The sequence below is a fragment of the Sorex araneus genome, chromosome 2, assembly GCF_027595985.1.
Source record: "Sorex araneus isolate mSorAra2 chromosome 2, mSorAra2.pri, whole genome shotgun sequence".
Classification (NCBI taxonomy): Eukaryota; Metazoa; Chordata; class Mammalia; order Eulipotyphla; family Soricidae; genus Sorex; species Sorex araneus.
Genome location: NC_073303.1, coordinates 237,054,048 through 237,070,751, shown reverse-complemented (window position 1 = coordinate 237,070,751; position 16,704 = coordinate 237,054,048). Strand labels below are relative to the sequence as shown.

The window sequence follows — 16,704 nt, the reverse complement described above, 5'->3', positions numbered from 1 at the left end:
TGTGTGGAAGAAGCAGGTTCACGGGGCCGGCCTTGCACTTGGCCCTGGCGGTGCCATCTGCTTTCCTCCCCCCACCCCGTTTCCCCTTTGGGAACTGCGGGAGCACAGCAGGCAGGAGGCCCCTGGGAGTGGGAGCCGGAGCCGTTCCCATAGCAAAGCCACAGTGCCAGTGTGGCACAGAGGTGCTGCGGGCCATCCTGCTTGGTGGGCATGAACCCCTCCCGCCTCCCCCAAGCCACAGTCTCGCGCAGGGGGCAGGGCGGGGCAGCCTAGTACCAGTTCTTAGATGCCCGTCACCCAAGGGTGTGGGCACACAGGTTGACTGGGCCCTGTAGGAGGAGCCTCCAGCTCCCCAAGCCCCTGTTGGGGGGTGTGGCCTGTGGGAGGGCCTGCCGCCCCCCACCGGGAGCTAACAGCTGACCCTAGATCTGGCACCCCCATCCCGCCAGGGGTGACCCCAGAGCACTGGCCAGACAGACCCTCTCCGCTCCTCGGGCCCAGCAAGGACTCACCTGAGTCCTGGGGGTCGCAGGGAGGGCAGGGCGCAGCCCTCACCGGAGACTCTGTATGACCGAGCAGCATCTGGCGAAAATGACATCCGGGGCTGCCTCGGCTAAGATCTAGTGGGGAGCACAGTTCTCAGCCCCGCACAAGGCACGGCCCTCTGTCTCTGCCTCACTCCTGCAGGTGGGGTGGGGACCCGGCCCCGCTTGGAGCTAATGGCACCTTAGTCTCCGCAGATGGGGACTTGGGAAAGTTCTCTTCTGAGCCAAGGTCCAGAGAGAACACGGCAGGTACGGGCCCGGTCACAACCCAGGCTCGATCCTGGTCCATCTGATCCCCTAAGCCCCACCAGGAGTGATCCCTGAGCACCAGCTCGTGGGAACCAAAAACAAATCCAATAGCCAGGCTTCCTGGCCCGGGATGGTGCGCGTGTGGGTTTGCCACAAACCCTGGTCCATCGACTCCCAAGTTCAGGCCCTTACAATTCCCCCAGGGTGTCTGTCTGAGGGGTGTGTCAGTGTGTGTGTCTGTGCCTGTGTCTGGGGATTGTGTGTGTCTGGTGTGTGTGTGTGTCTGGTATGTGTGTGTCTGAACTTTGTGTGTATGTGTGTGTATCTGGTGTTTGTGTGTATATCTGTGTGTCTATCTGGTGTGTGTATCTGTGTGTGTCTGTGTATGTGTGTGTCTGGGCTCTGTGTGTCTGTCCGGGGTATATGCATGTCGGGGTGTGTGTGTATGTGTGTTTGTGTCCGGGGTATGTGCGTGTCTGGGGTGTGTGTGTGTATGTGTGTTTGTGTCTGGGCTCTGTGTGTGTATCTCTGTGTCTGTGTCTGTATCTGATGTGTGTGTGTCTGGGCTCTGTGTCTGTGTCTGGGGTATGTGCATGTCTGGGGGGTTGTATGTGTGTTTGTGTGTGTCTGGGCTCTGTGTGTCTGTCCGGAGTATGTGCGTGTCTGGTGTGTGTGTATGTGTCTAGGGTATGTGTGCCCAGGAGTGTCTGGGGGCGGGGTGTGCATGCGTCTGCCATGGCGGGAATCCAACCCAGGGCCTCCCACCTACAGCACCAAAAGCTCTGCCCCCTATTGCCCCCACTCTGCCCCCTATCTTAGGTTTTGGGAGCCCCATTCCCAAATGGAACTGCTTTCAGTCCCGAGCTGGGAGCCCGCAGCCTGTGTCTGCTGCCCCTTGGACAGCAAGAGCATCGTACCTCCTGGGCTTCTGGGGACCCCTGGGCTGTGACCATAGCGGGCCTGGCTATACTGGCAGGGGGGCGGGGGCCCGGGAGGGGAGGATGGGCAGCGAGCAGGGGACACCCACCATCCGAAGCAGTTCCTTCTGCTGGTAGAAGGTCAGCACGGGCTGGCACGCGGCGTAGTAGGTCTGCAGTTGGCGGTGGACGGCCAACATGCTGTCACCATCTTCACACTCTGCGTTGCCCCGCTGCTGTACTCTGTCCACCATGGTCCTCATGGAGCACTCAAACACGATGACCATGTTGGGGGCCCGGCCCACCTAGGCATTATTTTGTGATTTTTTTGGGGGGAGGGTCACACCTGGTGATGCACAGGGGTTACTCCTGGCTCATGCACCCAGGAATTACTCCTGGCAGTGCTTGGTGGACCATATGGGATGCTGGGAATCGAACCCGGACCAGCCGCGTGCAAAGCAAATGCCCTCCCTGCTGTGCTATCACTCCAGCCCCTATTTTGTGATTTCGGTTGGTTTGTTTGGCGGAACACACCCAGCCGTGCTCAGAGCTTATTCCTGGTTCTGCACTCAGGACTGACTCTGGGCTCTGTGCTCAGGGATCAATCACTCTTGGAGATGCATAGGAGACCCTATTAGGGGATCGAACCCAGGTCTTGGCTGTATGCAAGGTGAGTGCCCTTCCCCCTGGACTGTCCAGCCAGCCCCTGTATTCCCTGCTTTATCCCAGCCCCACACACATGGGCCCAAATCTAAGATTGTTTGAGAACAGTAAAAGAATATTGGGGTACAAGTCGGAGGCATAGTAGAGAGGAGGCCCTTGCCTATGTCTGTCTGCTGCGGTCCAGTTTGAATCCCAGAACATGTGATTCCCCTGAGCACAGCCAGGGGTCGCTACTGAGCACAGAACTGGGAGTAGTGCTCAGGCACTGCCAGGAAGCACCCAAAACCATCACTAACCCCCAACTCCCCAAAAGATAATTGGGTCTATGCTTCTTTTAGTTTCATGTTTTCATTTGGAGGATTTTCTTTAAGCTTAGTGGAGTTTTGTTGTTGCTGAGGCTTTTTTTTTTTTTTTTTGGTGGGGGCAATGTTTTGGGTCACACCCAGCAATGCTCAGGGCTTCCTCCTGGCTCTGCACTCAGGAATCACCCCTGGCAATGCTCAGAGGACCCTATGGGATGCCGGGGATTAAACACGGGTGGGCCGTGTGCAAGACAAGTGTCCTCCCTACTGTCCTAGCGCTCTGGCCCCAGAAATTGGTCTTTTTATTGATTTTAGTTGTTTTGTTTTGGGAGCTACACCCAGCTGTGCTTGGGCTTACATCTGATTTTGAGCTTAGGCATCACTCTTGGCAGGTCTGAACAGAGCCCAAGGACACCAACCCTGTCCTGACACTCAGCCCGTGATGACCCAGAGAATTCTCCAGAACACCTAGTCTCTCAACATGGGGGCAGCCTGCCTTATCTGTGTGCCCCACACATTTTTTTTTTCTGTTTGGTTTTGGGCCACACCCGGCCATGCTCAGAGCTTACTTTTGACTCTGCACTCAGGAATTATTCCTGGTGGTGCTTGGGGGACCCTATGGGATGCCAGGGATCAAACCCATGCATGCAAGGCAAATGCTCTTCCTGCTATCCTATTGCTCTGGCCACCCCCCATACACACACTAAATTGTGGGGGGGGTTTTGTTTTTGTTTTTTTGCTTTTTGGTCACACCCGGCAATGCACAGGGGTTACTCCTGGCTCATGCACTCAGGAATTACTCCGTGCTCAGGGGACCATATGAGATGCTGGGAATTGAACCCAGGTCAGCCGCATGCAAGGCAAATGCCCTACCCATTGTGCTATCACTCCAGCCCCACTAATTTTTTTACTATTATTTTTTTATTTTTGGGTCACACCCGGCAATGCACAGGGGTTACTCCTGGCTCACACACTCGGGAATTACTCCTGGCGGTGCTCAGGGAACCCTATGGGATGCTGGGAATCGAACTCAGTTTGGCTACGTGTAAGGCAAACACCCTCCCCCCCCCACTAAATTGTTTTAAAAATAAAACTGAAGCCTTTTGCCAACATGCTGTGGCTTTAGCACTGACTCCTGCTCCAGGACCCTGGACTCCTTGAGCCCACTCGCTCTCCCTTCCCTCTATGGCAGAGCCGGGTATGAACAATGCAAGCAGTTGGAACATTCCAGAAGCTGTGAGCTTGCTGGGTGTCGCACCAACAATCACGGCGCCAGGCTCCTGAAAAACTCCGGCCCGGGTTCAGACCGCAGTTGCCATGGGGACGTGCAGGCCCCCCGAGTGCTGCCAAGTTGGGTGATGTACAATGTACAGGAAGAGGCTGAAAACCAGCCAGTGCATCCCCCCCGCCCCCCGTGGTGAGGGCGCTTAGCTTGCACGTGTACGACTCGGATTTGATCCCCGACACCCTATAGGGTTCCCTGAGCATAGAGCTGGGAGTAGCCCCTGACCGTGGGAAATTAAAAGCAAAACCAAACCAAACCGACTTCACCCTGAGCCGAGAGCAATTTCTCTAACCATTCAGACAAGTTCTAGAAGCTTCTAACCCCCTGACTGGTGCCTCCCTCCAAGCCTCCTTTCCCTTGCTCAGGGCAAGGAGAAAGGGCTTCACGGGGGCTGGTGCATGAAGGGGCGGGTGGGGGGGCTCAAAGGTGCATGAAGGGGCTCACCAGGCGCTCAAACTCCTTGGCTTGCTTCAGCTCCTGAGGAAAGCCATCGATGAGGAAACCGGGGCTCACGGGACAGCAGAGCATGTTATCACTGATCAGGTCCAGGATGAAACCCTGGGAGGGACAGCACCTCAATCCCCGGGGCTCCTGGAAAGGCTCTCTTGCTCCGTCCTGACCGCAGCTGGATTTGGGGGGCACATCTGCCTGGCCTGGCCCCTAGGATTCTGCATCTGAGGTCCAAACCACTCCGTCACCTCCCCAAGAAACACTTCTAGGGGCTGGAGTGATAGCACAGCAGGGAGGACATTTGCCTTGCACTCGGCCAGCCCGGGTTCGATTCCCAGCATCCCATAGGGTCCCCCAAGCACCGCCAGGAGTAATTCCTGAGTGCAGAGCCAGGAGTAACCCCTGTGCATCGCCGGGAGTGGCCCAAGAAAAGCAAAAACAAACAAACAAACAAAAAACACTTCTGAGCGATAGCGCAGTGGGGAGGGCGCTTGCCTGGCTGACCTGGGTTCCATCCCCAGCATCCTGTAGGGTCCCCTTTGCATCTCCAGCAGTGAGTGCTGAGTGCAGAGCCAGGAGGAACCCCTGAGCATTGCCTGATGTGCCTCCCCAAAATAACAACTAATAAACGCTTCTGAGAGTGGAAAGGGGGGTGTTCAGTCTTGTGTAATGGGGTGCGAGAGAGAAAGGGAGTCAACTGTGTACCCGGACAGGTCCTGGGATGGCCTTCCCACATGCCAGGGCCGCGGGCCTCCTCCTTTTCCTTCCCTGCATCCTGGCACCCCGGTGTACTCACGGTGGGCATGCACAGGCCCCGCAGCAGGAGTTCCCGGATCTTCTGGCCACGTTTGGTGCCCTTTTGGGCCTCCTGGCGCAGCAGCTGGCCGAGCCCCACGTGGCAGAAGCCATACTTGATGGCCATGGACTTGCACTGGGTCCCTTTGCCAGATCCGGGACCACCCATCACAAAGATGATGAGCGCAGACTTGAGGAGGTCTGTGGGGTGAGATGGGGAGGAGTGAGGGGGGGCAGTGGGATGAGGAGCCCACAGGGGTAGGGAGATGGGAAGGAAGAGGAGGAAGGGGGCTCGGTGCTTGCTGGGACAAGTAGGCACTGTCGTGATTTTTTTTTTCTTTTTGGGTCACACCTGGCTCTGCACAGGGGTTACTCCTGGCTCTGCACTCAGGAATTATCCCTGGCGGTGCTCAGGGGACCATATGGGATGCTGGGAATTGAACCCGGGTCAGTCGCATGCAAGGCAAACACCCTACCCACTGTGCTATCACTCCAGCCCCTGTCGTGATTTTTGTCGAGAGCTTAGAGTAGGGGGATGGGCACACAGGTCAACTGGCACCAGGGGGTGGCGGGCCCCATATCAAGGGTGCATCATCCAGATGGCCATTTGGTAGGTGCTGAGGGTCACTGGGAGGTGATGACATGAACTTGACACACAAACCCTTTGCGGATGGCAAGAATCCATCCCCCCATGTCAGCTGAGGGTAACTGCCCATTGTGTTCGACGTTTTTTATTTTTCTTCTTTTTTTCCCCTTCTGTATGGGGCCACCCCAGGAGGTGGTTCAGGGCTTACTGCTGGCTCTGCGCTCAGGAATTTCTTCTGGTGGTGCTTGGGGGACCATATGGTGTGCCAGGGATCAAGCCTGAGTCCGAGATGTGCAAGGGAAATCCCCTACCCGCTGTGTTATTTCTCCAGCCCCCAAATTTGTGCCCATTCATGACAGACCGTTCTCTGTTTCTTTGCTCCCATCCAGTCCCCGGAGCCTCCTTCCAAGCCCTTGAAATTCCCCAAGGATATTTCTTATTTTTAGTTTTGGGGCTACACCCGGCAATGCTCAGGGGTTACTTCTGGTGCTGCACTTAGGGATCACTCCTGGCGGAGCTTAAAGGCACCTTCCGGGATGCTGGTGATCTAACCCAGGTTGGCTAAACGCAAAGCAAGTGCCCTCCCCACTGTTCTATTGCTTCACCCCCCCCCAGGGATATTTCTCCCTAGGTCCCTGTTTCAGCTCAAAGAAACACTGCTTTTCTCTCCGTGTCTCCAAATTCTCTTTTTTGTTTTTCCATGGCAGTGGTAATCATAGCTTCTGTTCAACTTGTTTTACCATCCAGCCAGGCTCTGTTGAACTATTCGATCTTCCAAGTCCTAATACTTGATACTCTTCACTCAGTTCCTGACAGAGGGTGGTGGGTGAGGCTTAAAGGAATGATCTAGGGGTACCAGATCCATCAACGGAACACATTCGTTTCCGATGCTATTTGGAGTGTTACTTCCCTTCCCCTTTGTTTGGCCAGCTCTGCATCCTGTAGCGCTCCGCTTAAGTTCTCCGCCTCAACCTTCCACTCCCTAGAGCCACTTCCGCTTTCCCCTGTGGGCATCTTCTAGGTTGTGGAGCCCACGTCCGGAGACTCCTCCTTTACTTCCTCATCTCCAACAGGACATGGAGATGGTTTGACAATAGTCACTGAGCCCAGAGCGATAGGACAGTGGGGAGGGCGTTTGCCCTGCATGTGGCCGATTCAGGCTTGATCCCGGGCATCCCATATGATCCTCTGAGCAATGCCAGGAGTGATTCCTGAGCACAGAACCAGAAGCAACCCTTGAACATTGCTGGGTGTACTCCCACCCTGCAAAAAAAAAAAAAAAAGAAAAAAATCATCATGGGGCTGGAGCTATATAGCACAGCGGGTAGGGCATTTGCCTTGCACGCGGCCAACCTGGGCTCGACTCCCAGCATCCCATATGGTCGGTCCTCCGAGCACCGTCAGGAGTAATCCCTGAGTGCAGAGCCAGGAGTAACCTCTGAGCATCACCGAGCGTGACTCAAAAAACAAAAAAAATATAATCATTCCCTGAACCCAGCGTGGACCAGGTCCTGAGTGGATTAATGAATGAATGAATGAAAGAAAACTGCTGATCTGAGTATGCGCAGTTGCATGCTTGCCTGGGGTAAGGGGAGGGCTGTGTGTCCACTTGGACAAAGGAGTGGATTTTTGGGGGAGGGGGCTTTCGTTCCCTATGGGTGAGGGGGATTTCTTCTCCTATGGGGGGTGCTTTCTTTCCCTCCTGCCCTGGGCAGCCTCACCCTTGGTCCACCCCACTAGTTATTGGGGGACCCCCACCAGATTACCCTTCTCCGGCTGGCTCAGACACCTGCCCTTCCGGGGCAGGGTGGACTTGACCTGACCCATCCTTCCAGCGGCCCGAGGGGTGGCCCCACCCCATCCCCACCCGCGCCCCGACCCCTCCAGGCTCGGCTCAACGTCACAAGGGCCTCTCTGCCTGATCATTTTGCGGGAAGAGGCGCTCCCCTGAAGCCGCGAGGGGTGGAGAAGAACCCCCCTAAAGAGGTTCAAGGTGTGTGTGCGCGGTGGGAAGCCCTGGCAGCAACCAGCTGTCGGACAGAACGGGCTTGCGTCGCCATGGCGACGCGACCTCTTCGGGCTGACTTCCGGAGTGCTGACGGCGCATGAGCCAGGCGAGCCCGCGAGAACGACTCCGAGGCTCCGCCCCCAGACTCCCACGATGCCTCGCGGTCTCGGTGACGTCACCGCCGCGTCCGCGAGTTCTGATTGGCTCGCTGGGCTCTCGTCTCAAGCAGTGAGGGCGCCTGCGCGCAGCAGCGGGTCCTGGGACGCGGCCGGGGCGGCGTCGCTTCCTGGTTTGCAGGCGGCGCAGGCGCAGGCTTGGTGCCAGCGGCCACTGGAGTGGCCACGGTGCCACTCCGGGTTTTTTTCCCCGAGATCTGCAGGAACCCTCGGCCTTCGGGGGCGTCTATCGTGATCTAATCCCGCCTTTGCGGGTGTGGGTGTGGGTGCAAGTAGGGTGGGGGGCACGATTTTCCTGGACCCGAAGAGCGTGGACAGGGGAGGGGAGGCGACAGTAAAGGACTCGGATTGCAGCCGGAGAGGCCGCACGGCGACCCCCTGATCTATGGCGGCCCTTGTGAGTTTGTGGCTGGTGTCGGGGATGCGGGTGGCGGCGGCCGCTACGGGTCCCCCCCCCGCCCCCGCTCCTCATCCCCCGTCCTATCCCATCCTCCATCCCCACTCACCATTCCGTATCTTGTCCTCGTAGGGCCCCGGCAGCCAGAATGTCACCGAGTACGTCGTCCGAGTTCCCAAGTAAGTCCTTCCTTCTCCCCTTTTGATGCCCCGTAAGAAAAAAAACAAACAAGAAAAAAGAATAAGTGCCTTGGGAGTTTTGCAGCGTACCCTGCAACACAGTGCTGAGGGTTGTGACTCCCCCCCCTCCCGCCTCCTCGAACGGAATGAATGAATGAGTGGATAAATGAATAGACGGATGAATGAACGAACAGACGAATGAATGAATGAATGAATGAGGGCGTTCATGCAGCATGCGAGGAATTCCCTCCTTCCGGAAAGCCTTTTCATCAGACTCAGCTTTCCCATCTTGATTCTTGGGTTCTTTGGGTGTATTTTTTTTTGGGGGGGGGAGTGGAGGATGGCACGCCCGGCAGTGTTCAGGGCTGACTCCTGGCTCTGCACTCAGGGATCACTCCTGGTGGGCTCTGGGGACCCTATGTTGTGCGGGGGTCGAACCCCAGTCAGCTGCGTGACAAGTCTGTCCCGTCTTCTGGGTTCTTGTGGATCAGCAAAGCCTCAGAGCAAATGTGCACCTTCTTGTTAACCACGGTTCCTGCCAATCTTTGTCTTGCTCTTCCTGCTTGTTTGGTCCCTGGGGTTGGGAGGGTATGACTCCATCTTCCCGACACTGGAAACCTCTGTTTGGGTCTTTGATGAAGATGCTTCCCTTCCTCTGGCACCAGTCCAGAACAAAGGGCTGAGCCAGGGGAGGGTTTGTGGAAGGCGGGATTGAGCACTGGGCACTGAGCACTGCTTCTTATTACCTGCTCCAGAAACACCACCAAAAAGTATAACATCATGGCCTTCAATGCAGCTGATAAAGTCAACCTGGCCACTTGGAATCAGGTAAGTCCCAGTCTGGGAGGTGAGAGAATCTAATCTTGGATTTGGTGGTGATTGCCGCAGTTCCTCTGTTGGAGTAGTGCCCGATTTCACTGCATTTGTGAGGGTGGAGGGAGAGTTTGGCCACACCCCCTGATCCTCAGGGCAAACTCCTGGCTCTGTGCTCAGGGATACCTCCCGGTGGGGCTTGGGAATCCTATGGGTTCCCAGGGATGGAACCAGGGCTTGCTGTGTGCAGTGCTCAGGGCTTACTCCTGGCTCTGTGCTCAGGAATTACTCCTACCCCTACCCGCTGTGCCATTGCTCCGGCCCCTTAACTTCTAAACTCTCTGGCCCAATCATTTTATATTTTATGTCAAATTTTTGTTGTTGTTAAAAAAAAAAAGAAAGTGGAGTGTAACCATTACCTGAAACTTTTTCGTTGTATTGTGTGTGAGGGGGCTTGAGGGGATAGGGGGTTTTGGGCCACTCCCAGCTGTGCTCAGGGGTTCCTGGCTCTGTTGGGGGACATACGTGGTGCTGGGGATTAAATCAGGATTTGACATATGCAAGGCAAGTACTCTCTTCCCAGTACTCTGAAGCTTTTTTGAAGGTTATAAAGCCAATTTCTATTGTTTTTTTTTTTTCTTTTTGGGTCACACCCAGCAATACACAGGAATTACTCCTGGGGACCATATGGGATGCTGGGAATCGAACCTGGGTTGGCCGCGTGCAAGGCAAACGTCCTACCCGCTGTGCTATCACTCCAACCCCCATTTTTTGTAATTTTTGGTGTGTGTGAGTATGTGGTGGGGGGGGGATTGGAGCCACACCTGGTGGTACTCAGGATTTGCTTTTGGCTCAGGGAACCTTATGGGATGCTGGGGATTGAGCCCAGGTGGGCCATGTACAAGGCAAACGCCTTCCCTGCTGGACTGCCACCTCAAGCCTAATTGTTTTGTGGTATTTTTTCTTTTTGGGTCATACCCAGCGATGCACAGGGGTTACTCCTGTCTCTGCACTCAGGAATTACTCCCTGCGGTGCTCAGGGGACCATATGGGATGCTGGGAATCGAACCCAGGTCGGTCAAGTGCAAGGCAAATGCCCTCCCTGCTGTGCTATCCCTCCAGCTCCAATTGTTTTGTGTTTTGGTCCAGACCCAGCAATGCTCCAGATTTAATCTTTGCTCTGAGCTCAGGGATCACTCCTAGTGGGGCTTGAGGGATCCTCTAGGATGCCGGGATCGAATCTAGATCTCAGACATGCACTTTGAGCGCTGAGCCGTCACACCCTGGCCCCAACTTTTTTTGGGGGGTGGAGTGGGGGAGGGGTTGTTTCCTTTTTTTTTTTGCTTTTTGGTTCATGCCTGGTGCGTCTCAAGAGGTTCCTCCCAGCTCTGCACTCGGGATTCACTGCTGGTGGGGCTCAGGGGACCCTCTGAGATGTTGGGGATCGAACCTGGGTCAGCCACAGGCCAGGCAAACACCCTCCCTGCTGGACCATCGCTCCGGCCTGGGCTTTCTTTTCTTTGGAACCAAACTCCGACTTCCAGAGAGTGGGGGGGCAGGTGGCTCACGGGCTGCTCCTTGTGCCCGCCCAGGCCCGGCTGGAGCGAGACCTGAGCAACAAGAAGATCTACCAGGAGGAGGAGCTGCCGGAGTCGGGCGCGGGCAGCGAGTTCAACCGCAAGCTGCGGGAGGAGGCGCGGCGGAAGAAGTATGGCATTGTCCTCAAGGAGTTCCGGCCTGAGGACCAGCCCTGGCTGCTCCGGGTCAACGGCAAGTCCGGCCGGAAGTGAGTGGCAGTGGCTTGGGGGTGGGGGAGTAGCGGGGGGTGTCGGAGTGTCCCCCTTCTTTTTTTGGGTCACACCGGAGATGCTCAGGGGTTACTCCTGACTCTGCACTCAGGAATTACTCCTGGCAGTGCTTGGGGGACCCTATGGGATGCTGGGAATCAAACCCGGGGTCGGCTGCATGCAAGGCAAGCACCCTACCTGCTGTGCTATCACTCCAGCCCTCCTTTTTTGCTTTTTGGGTCACACCCAGTGTTGCTCAGGGGTTACTCCTGGCTCTGCACTCAGGGATCACTCCTGGCGGTGCTCGGGGGACCTTATGGGATGCTGGGGATCGAACCGAGGTCAGCTGCGTGCAAGGCAAATGCACTACCCACTGTGCTATTGTTCCAGCACCGTGTCCCCCTTCTTGCGCCTTTTTTTTTTTGTGGGGTGGGGTTGTTTTTTGGGTCACCTGATGGTGCTCAGAGACCACTCCTCGCTGGGGTGGACCTGATGGGATGCCGGTGCCCGTTGCTGTGCCATCGCTGCAGTCCCCATCCTGAGCTTTGGTGGGGGCGACATTAGGTGGTGCTTGGGGACTACCCCAGGGTGCAGGGCTCAGGGGATCCTGTGGGGTGCAAGGGATGGAACCTGGGTTGGAAGCTCTCTCTGCTGCTCTCTCTCTCTCTCTCTTTTTTTTTTTTTTTTTTGCTTTTTGGGTCCCACCCAGTGATGCTCAGGGCTTGTTCCTGGCTCTGCACTCATGAACTACTCCTGGCAGTGCTCGGGGGACCATATGGGATGCTGGGAATTGAACCCAGGTCGGACGTGTGCAAATCAAACGCCCTACCCGCTGTGCTATTGCTCCAGCCCCACTCTCTGCTGTCCTCTTGCTCTGGCCCCAACACCTCTTTTTTAGTTGTATAAGTGGGGGGTGGCTTCCTCTTGTTGTGGTGCTGTTGGAATCACTGGCAGCACTGGGATGACCCCCAGTCCAGCTGCAGGGACCCTACCGGGCATATGTGGGACCCCGGGTGCTTCAACTCGGGACTGTGTGTGCTTGTGAAGCGGTTGCTCTGAGCCCTGCGCTTCATCCCTTCTCTGCAGGGGACTTGGGGGCCCAGATGCAGGAAGCCGGGGCCACACATGGAGGGGGGAGGCGCCTGGGGGTATCAGGGTTGTGACAGCAGGGTGGGGAGGCCTCTCTGAGGGGAGGGATGCTGGTTAGGGGATTGAGGGGCCTCTGGCAGGACAGCGTATCATGGCCCACTGGGCTCTAGGGGTTGTATGAGTGTGTGTGTGTGTGTGTGTGTGTGCGCGCGCGCGCGCGCGCACACACACATGTCTGGTGATGGTGCAGGGCAGAAACAGTGCACTAAAGTGAGGAGGTTGGGCCTCGCAGTGAGCGAGACAGGTGCCAGAGTGATAGGACAGGGGAGGGCCTTGGCCTTGCATGCAGTCGACCTGGGTTGGATTCCCAACAGCCCCTGGGGTTCCCTGAGCACCCCCAGGAGTCAGCCCTGCGCATTGCCCAGTGTAGACCAAAACCCCAAACCCCTTGGCATCTGCGGGTGGTTTGCCCAGGCTTTGTGGGAGGGTGCCCTGGAGACCCCACTGTGCCCCCTTCCTGGTCAGGGGCTGCCCTGTGCCCGCTGTGACCCTGGCCGCGGCCCCTGCAGGTTCAAGGGCATCAAGAAGGGCGGCGTGACGGAGAACACATCCTACTACATCTTCACCCAGTGCCCCGACGGCGCCTTCGAGGCCTTCCCCGTACACAACTGGTACAACTTCACGCCGCTCGCCCGGCACCGCACACTCACGGCCGAGGAGGCGGAGGAGGAGTGGGAGCGGTGAGAGCGGGGCGCGGGGTGCGGGGCGCGGGGTCCCCCGCTGGCTGGGGCCGGGGGCGAAGTGGGGGGAATTCCTCCACTTCCCTCCGTCCTGCGTCAGCTCACAGTGTGGGGGGCTTTGGGAGCCTGGTGATGGGGCGTGGGGTGGATCCCGGCCCTCTGTCAGCCCCCATTGTGCCCCCCGCCCCCCCCCCAGGAGGAACAAGGTCCTGAACCACTTCAGCATCATGCAGCAGCGGCGGCTCAAGGACCAGGGCCAGGACGAGGAGGACGAGGACAAGGAGAAGCGCACACGCAAGAAGCCCAGCGAGCTGCGCATCCACGACCTGGAGGACGACCTGGAGGTGTCGTCCGAGGACAGCGAGGCCAGCGGGGAGGAGGGTGAGTCTGCAAGGAGGAGGGTGAGTCGGGCAGGGCCAGTGGGGAGGAGGGTGACTGTGGGGAGGAGGATGAGTGCGGGGGCCAGGGGGAAGGTGGGGCAGTGTGGGGAGGAGGATGACTGGGGAGGAGGGTGAATCTGCAGGGAGGAGGGTGAGTCTGGGGAGGAGGAAGGTGAGTTTGCAGGGCCAGTGGGGAGGAGGGTGAGTCTTCAGGTCCAGTGGGGAAGATGGTGAGCCTGCAGGGAGGAGGGTGAGTCTTCAGGACCAGTGGGGAGGAGGGTGAGTCTGCAGGGCTAGTGGGGAGTAGGGTGAGCCTGCAGGGAGGAGGGTGAGTCTGCAGGGCCAGTGGGGAGGAGGGTGAGCCTGCAGGGAAGAGGGTGAGTCTTAAGAACCAGTGGGGAGGAGGGTGAGCCTACAGGGAGGAGGGTGAGTCTGCAGGGCCAGTGGGGAGGAGGGTGAGTCTGCAGGACCAGGCAGCCGCAGCTTTTCCTGAACCTTCTAAAAGCAGGACTGGGGTTGGGGGTGGGGTGCTTGTCTCATGCGTGGCTGACCCGGTTCGATTCCTGGCATCCCATGTGGTCCCCCGGAGCCCCGAGCACCGCCGGGTGTGGACAAAGACCAACCACCTCCACCCCGCGAACCTGCAGAGAGGCGGAGGCAGAGGACCCGGGGCCACCTGGGAGTGGGGCGGCTGGTTCCCGACCCCGGGGCCCAACCCTCACCTCCCTCCGCCGTCACCCCAGGTGGCCGAGGCCCCAAGTCTAAGAAGAAGGCCCCGCAGGCCAAGGCGGGCAAGAAGAAGAAGAAGAAGAAGGGTTCTGACGACGAGGCCCTCGAGGACAGCGATGACGGGGACTTCGAGGGGCAGGAGGTGGATTACATGTCGGATGGCTCCAGGTGGGGCGTGGGCCGCATGGCGAGGCGGGGTGGGGCCGAGGCGTGGAGGGGGCCGCCCCCCGCTCATCCTCCCCCCCTGTCGCCGTTGCCCAGCTCCGAGGATGAGCTGCCCGGGAAGCCCAAGGTCCCGCAGCAGGAGGAGGGCCCCAAGGGGGTGGACGAGCACAGTGAGAGCAGCGAGGAGAGCGAGGAGGAGAAGCCGCCCGAGGAGGACAAGGAGGAGGAGGAGGAGAAGAAGGCGCCCACGCCCCAGGAGAAGCGGCGCAAGAAAGGTGGGGGGCTGGCCTCAGCGATCGCACAGCCGGGAGGGCGTTTGCCTGGCACGCGGTGGGCCTGGGTTTGATCCCCAGCATCCCATAGGGTCTCCAGGGCACCGCCAGGGGTGATTCCTGGGTGCAGAACCAGGAGGAGGAACCCCTGAGCATTGCTGGGTGTGACCCAAAAAGCAAAAAAAAAAAAAAAAAAAAAAGGAGGGGCTGTGGGAGGGCTGGGCTCGCTCCCCAGCTCAGGCCCAGAGGAGGGTCCCCTAAGCCCCCTGCCAGGAGGGGTCCCTGAGTGCAGAGCCAGGAGGCTGCTCTGTGCATTGCTGGGTGTGGCCCCAAAGCAACACAAAAAGAATGGTGGGCCTGGGAGAGGTGGGGACCCAGGGAGGGACAGAGAGGGAAGGTGTGGGCATGGGGGGCTAGTCACCAGCATCCCAGAGGGTCTCCCAAGTCCCGCTAGGAGGGATCTCTGAGGGCAGAGTCAGGAGGCTGCCCTGAGCATTGCTAGGTGTGGTCCCCAACACCCCCCTCTCGCAAAAAGGAATACAAGGGCCTGACGGACGGTGCAGGGGTTAAGGCACTTGTGGGCCTGAGCGATAGGACAGTGGGGAGGGCTCTTGTCATGCACAGGGTTGACCCAGGTTCGAGCCCCTCTACCCCATAGGGTCCCCGGAGCACCACTAGGAGTCAGCCCTGAGCTCGGCCAGGTGTGGCCTCCCTGTAAAAGATAGGGAAGAAGGGGTTGGAGCAATAGCACAGCGGGTAGGGCGTTTGCCTTGCACGTGGCTGACCCGGGTTCGAATCCCAGCATCCCATATGGTCCCCTGAGCACCATCAGGGGTAATTCCTGAGTGCAAAGCCAGGAGTAACCCCTGTTCATTGCCAGGTGTGACCCAAAAAGAAAAAAAAAAAAGATAGGGAAGAAAAGGCGGGGGGCCAGAGCGAGAGGGCAAGGGGGCAGAACACTTAGGCCTGGCCGACCCGGGTTTGATCCCCGGGTTCCCCAAGACAGAGCCAGGAGTCGGCCCCAGGCACCGCTGGGTGTGACCCCCCAAACAGAAAAGAAAGGCGGGCTGCTTCTTCTGCTCCACCTCCCTGCCCCTCTTCTGAGCCTATGAGGGCTGGGGGGGTCCTGACCCCTTCCCCCCCTTCCCTCCCTCCCCCTCAGACAGCAGCGATGAATCGGAGAGCTCCGAGGAGAGTGACATCGACAGCGAGGCCTCCTCGGCCCTCTTCATGGCGGTGAGCCAGGCCCAGCCGGGATGCCGGGCGGGGGGCCGTTGGGGGAGGTCTCCTTCCGCTCACCCCCTCACTCCTCCGGCAGAAGAAGAAGACGCCCCCCAAGAGGGAGCGGAAGCCATCGGGCGGAAGCTCCCGGGGGAACAGCCGGCCCGGGACGCCCAGCGCCGAGGCGGGGACCACGTCCTCCACGCTGCGGGCGGCCGCCACCAAACTGGAGCAAGGTGGGGGTCTCGCCCGCCTGGTGCCAGGGCGGGGAGAGCGAGCGGGTCCGGGCTTCCTGCCCCCAAGCCTGTCGCACAGCCGGCCCCCCCTCATCCCCAATCTGGCTCCCTGCCATCTCTCTGGCCCCCCCTCCTTACCTGCTGGCTCCGCCTGGCCTCTGTCCCCGCAGGAAAGCAGCGGAGCAGCGAGACCCCCGCCGCCAAACGTCTCCGCCTGGACACAGGGGCCCAGAACCCATCGGGCAAATCCACCCCCCAGCCCCAGTCGGGAAAGTCCACCCCGAGCAGCGGGTAAGTCGGCAGCGAGGTGCGGGGGTGAGGGGGTGCAGGGGGGACTCTCAGGAGGGTCGGACCCCCCACCCACCCTCGCTCTGTGCCCTGCCGCTTCCTCAGGGACGTGCAGGTGACGGAGGACGCGGTGAGGCGCTACCTGACGCGGAAGCCCATGACCACCAAGGACCTGCTGAAGAAATTCCAGACCAAGAAAACGGGGCTGAGCAGCGAGCAGACGGTCAACGTACTGGCGCAGATCCTCAAGCGCCTCAACCCCGAGCGGAAGATGATCGGGGACAAGATGCACTTCTCCCTCAAGGAGTGACCCCGCCCCCAATAAACCCGAGCCATCCCCCGAAACTTGGGTTGCTCTGGAGGCTTCTTTTCTTTTTTTTTTTTGCTTTTTGGGTCATACCCAGTGATGCTCAGGTTACCCCTGGCTCAGTG

At 58.6% G+C, this 16,704-nt stretch overlaps 2 protein-coding genes across 2 annotated transcripts; one reads left to right on the top strand and one right to left on the bottom strand.

The window, feature by feature from the left end:
* Positions 1-551: 551 nt before the first annotated feature.
* LOC129401953 (adenylate kinase isoenzyme 1-like) lies at positions 552-7,619 on the bottom strand. The gene is made up of 5 exons (XM_055125473.1): positions 7,559-7,619; positions 5,208-5,407; positions 4,406-4,519; positions 1,822-2,016; positions 552-620 (listed from the first exon to the last, which is right to left on the bottom strand). Exons 1-5 carry the CDS (start codon positions 7,617-7,619, stop codon positions 552-554), a joined length of 639 nt encoding a protein of 212 aa, XP_054981448.1.
* A 444-nt stretch (positions 7,620-8,063) lies between these two features.
* Positions 8,064-16,617, top strand: GTF2F1 (general transcription factor IIF subunit 1). The gene is made up of 12 exons (XM_004619400.2): positions 8,064-8,373; positions 8,506-8,552; positions 9,308-9,380; positions 10,958-11,151; positions 12,811-12,981; positions 13,178-13,362; positions 14,105-14,258; positions 14,352-14,530; positions 15,690-15,763; positions 15,846-15,984; positions 16,155-16,275; positions 16,378-16,617. The coding sequence occupies exons 1-12, from the start codon at positions 8,362-8,364 to the stop codon at positions 16,580-16,582; spliced, it is 1,554 nt and encodes a 517-aa protein (XP_004619457.1). The 5' UTR covers positions 8,064-8,361; the 3' UTR covers positions 16,583-16,617.
* Positions 16,618-16,704: the final 87 nt, after the last annotated feature.